Source organism: Salvelinus sp. IW2-2015, unplaced genomic scaffold, assembly GCF_002910315.2.
Source record: "Salvelinus sp. IW2-2015 unplaced genomic scaffold, ASM291031v2 Un_scaffold1216, whole genome shotgun sequence".
NCBI lineage: Eukaryota > Metazoa > Chordata > Actinopteri > Salmoniformes > Salmonidae > Salvelinus > Salvelinus sp. IW2-2015.
In genome coordinates, this window is record NW_019942783.1 from 239,284 (window position 1) to 243,041 (window position 3,758).

Sequence of the window (3,758 nt, forward strand, 5' to 3'; positions counted from 1 at the left end):
AATAGGTTTGAACGCATTTATTTATGCTGTTTTGATACACTTTTCAAGAATTTTTAAAAACCTGCTTTTGCTTTGTCAATGATGGGGTATTGTTGTGTAGGATATTGATGAAAAAATAATATTGGGGTATATTTTTAGAATACAGCCGCTCGTCAACGTAACAGAAAGGTGGGAAAAAAGGGAAAGAGGGATTCTGGAGATACTTGTTCCGCCACTGCACTGTAATATGGCCTCCCAACAAATATAAGACTAAACCACAGTCCTCCCCTATCTGCATCAGGGATGCACGCATCTATTTAAATTCTTGTCAAGTAGGAGGTCTGTCTCAGTTTCACTCGCCAGTGCCCCTCGCGCAACCCCTGCAACTTTCCGTCAACTCGCTCCGCAGCCTCCGAAGCATTACATATAAATAATAATTAATTGACTATATTCCATACCTGACCTATGGGCCTCTACTCAAAGTCCTTCTTTGAAAGCCATGTTAATAAACAGATCACTGACCATTTCGTAATCGTCTTATCTTGTATCCTATTTCTCCGCTGTGCTATAAAAACAAACGCGGTTTCGTTTGTAGCCGGAATAAGAGTAAAAGTGGGGTGCACCTCAGCAGCGCTCAATAAAGGTATTTAAGATCTCGTATTATCATTATTATTATCCTGCTCATCTTTGAATAAACAGCAGTACTGTGCAGGTTACAACTGTCTTACTTTCAGAAATCGCAAACGGTCCTGTATAAGGCCTTCACAAAACATCGTGGTCATCACTCGTATATCTATCGCAGATAATTAAGAATCAACAGCCTAGCGGTTTCCTCAAATGATAGCTCGCTCTGGGTTCAAACACATAATTACTTCTCAGATGTTCTAGTGTGTTAAAATCGGAGGGCTTCGTTTGTGCCAGACCCTCTGGCGATAGTCCGTCCTATGGCGGGTTAATATTTATAAAGAGGTTTCAATTCTCCGGCTGCCCGACTCTTTTCTCTGTGTACTTATTATTCAATTGATGTCGGCTCTGTGCTAGACATGTGACTCTCTGATCCAACTACTATGCAGACGACACAGATTCTGTATACATAGGCCCTTCTTTGGACACTGTTGTTCAACAAACCTCCAAACACAGTTCAATTGCCATACAAGCATCCTTCCGTGGCCTCCAACTGCGTCTTAAAACGCTAGTCAAAAACATAACAAAGTGCATAGCTTCTTTCACCCGATCGCTGCCGCGCAGATGTAACTTCTTCTTCAGACTCCAATTGAAAACATGCTACAATGAGTAATTAAGTCTAGAATCGGCTTCTATTTTTCGTCAACAAAGCCTCGCTTTTCCTCACGCCCCGAACATGCAAGAACATCCTCTGTTAGAAGCGTGGGAGTAATCCTAGTTAACCGATCCTCAAGGACTTCGGCGATGGGTAATCTCTACAAAAAGCGCTCCAACACTACTATTAAACTTCAGGCATAACTCTGGATGCACGTCTAATCACAGTGACAATCGTTTTTGAGTCACCGAATAAAGCCATATCCACCACCATGCCGCAACACGAGATATGCTCGTGTCGGCTGGTCCTCTCGTTCATATATTCGTCGCCAGACCCATGGCTCCAGGTCAATTATATAGTCTTCGTGAGTAAAGCTCCGCCTTATCTCAGCTCAACGCGTGGTCACGATAACACACCCTCAGGGCCGTAGTCTACAGGGGAAGTTTTTTTATTTTTTGGCGCTTTGCCCCCCTTTAGGCAGCGGATCATGCAGGTTTATCTCGACTGGTCACCCCCAAAGCCAACACCCCCTTTGGCCGCCTTTGCCTATCCAGTTCTCCTGCTTGCCTAGAATGAAGGAAACGAATTGCAAAAAAATTAAAACTTAAATACAATTAATAGAAGACAGACATCGCTGAAGTTGGAGACTCATATCTTCCCTCACTATTTACAATAAGTATCTTGAGCGCTAACCGAGCTCGAGCTTGAGAGGATCTGCAGAGAAGAATGGGAGAAACTCCCCAAATACAGGTGTGCCAAGCGTCATACCCAAGAAGACCCGAGGCTGTAATCGCTGCCAAAGGTGCTTCAACAAAGTACTGAGTAAACAGTCTGAATACGTATGTAAATGTGATATATATTTTTATACATTTGCTAAAATAAAAAAGGTTGCCTTGTCATTATGGGGTATTGTGTGTAGATTGAGGAGGGGGAAAAAACGATTTAAAACATTTTAGAATAAGGCTGTAACGTAACAAAATGTGGAAAAAGTCTCTAGGGGTCTGAATACTTTCTGAATGCACTGTAGTCTACTGAATATAGCCTATTCACGTCGCAGTTAGAGCGGCTATTGCGGCGTTTCCTCCCACATGTTGTTGGAAGACGCCAACGAAAGTAATAGGAAGATTTGGGGCACACAAGTGATGCTTCATGATAATCATAAATGGATTCGACGATAGCATTGTGTTCATACAAGCTAACAGGAACCAAACCAAAGAATCGTCATGTTTATGTTACTGATGTGCATAACTGTCGATCGATCTTCCCTTTTGTTCTATGAAAGAGGAATGCTGGGAGCAGCTCCGACGGCACTGAAGATTCAGACTTCTCTGCTGACCATGAGCACACAGACAGAATCGAGACCTATGGGAGAACACGGAGGAACACGCGCCTCACCCGGGCATCGCTGCGACTCAGCCAAAGTTCACAAGGTAAATATGCTGTTTTCAAATCAAAATGTATTTGTCACATGTGCCGAATACAACAGGTGTAGTAGACCTTACAGTGGCTTGCTTACAAGCCCTTAACCAACAGTGCAGGTTTGATATGGAACTGTCATGAGATGGCCAAGATATTTATATTGTTATGTTTCTGCATCAAGAATCTGCTGAATAACTATGAATCCCTTGGATTCCAGCCMTATGAGTTGTCAGTCTAGGTCATTGAACCAAATGTTGTGACAATAATCTAAGTCAGAAGATTCAAAATGAAGATACTGACTGTAATGCTGGGGTTCTCTTTYGTCTGTAGATATACCCATAGATGTGCTCATGGGTTGTTGTCGCTTGCTGTACAATAGCCATTGAATATCAGCATTCAAGCTCATAAACTGTGAATGGGTTTAGACAGCAGTCATACCCCCTGATCCCTATTCGGTCTGGCTGTCATGGTTTGAGTAGAGGATGATATAGTTTCCACTCCCTTTTGTTATGCATTCTATGTGGTTTTTGAAAAGCTTGGCATGTCCCTTGGTCCTCAATGTGACAACTGAACTGATATTGTTATTAAGTTGTTATACACAACAAGTAGCCTACTGCTTGGGCCTATGTTTTGTTTGTTGCCTGTACTCTACTGGTCAGTTTTGTTGTGGAAACGAATCCGTTTGTTAAGGGAGTGTAAGTGTCTCTGCTTGAAAGGGAGTTGTCCATTGACGAGACAAGAGTTGTAGCTCCTAGCCTTCTACATTACTGCTTAGGGCCAGAGACCCCTGAAGACGTTTGTTAAAAAAATGTCTTTTTAGATTCCAGCCCTGCCCAGATCAGCCCAGCAGAGGTGGTGACCTTCTCTGCCCGGCGAGTGACCCGTAGCCGTAGTCTGCAGCAAGGGCCGCCAGTCACCCCCAAGAAATACCCTCTGCGCCAGAGTCGCTCTTCGGGGTCGGACACGGAGCAGCATGTGGAGGGTAGGAGGACGAGGCAGCATGGTCACTTTCTCTCACAGTTCCCCCCCGCTCCATTGTCCACATGCGAGAGCTGGCCACCCACTGCGTTATTTATGATAT

General features: G+C 43.8%; 1 protein-coding gene across 1 annotated transcript in view; it reads left to right on the forward strand.

Moving 5' to 3' along the window:
- LOC112070088 (histone acetyltransferase KAT7) overlaps positions 1-3,758 on the forward strand; it is an 11,968-nt gene that overhangs the window by 3,422 nt on the left and 4,788 nt on the right. Inside the window, exons 2-3 of the mRNA XM_024137497.2 lie at positions 2,541-2,688; positions 3,498-3,659. Coding sequence (XP_023993265.1) covers positions 2,541-2,688; positions 3,498-3,659 — 310 coding nt within the window. The remainder of the gene's footprint in view (positions 1-2,540; positions 2,689-3,497; positions 3,660-3,758) is intronic.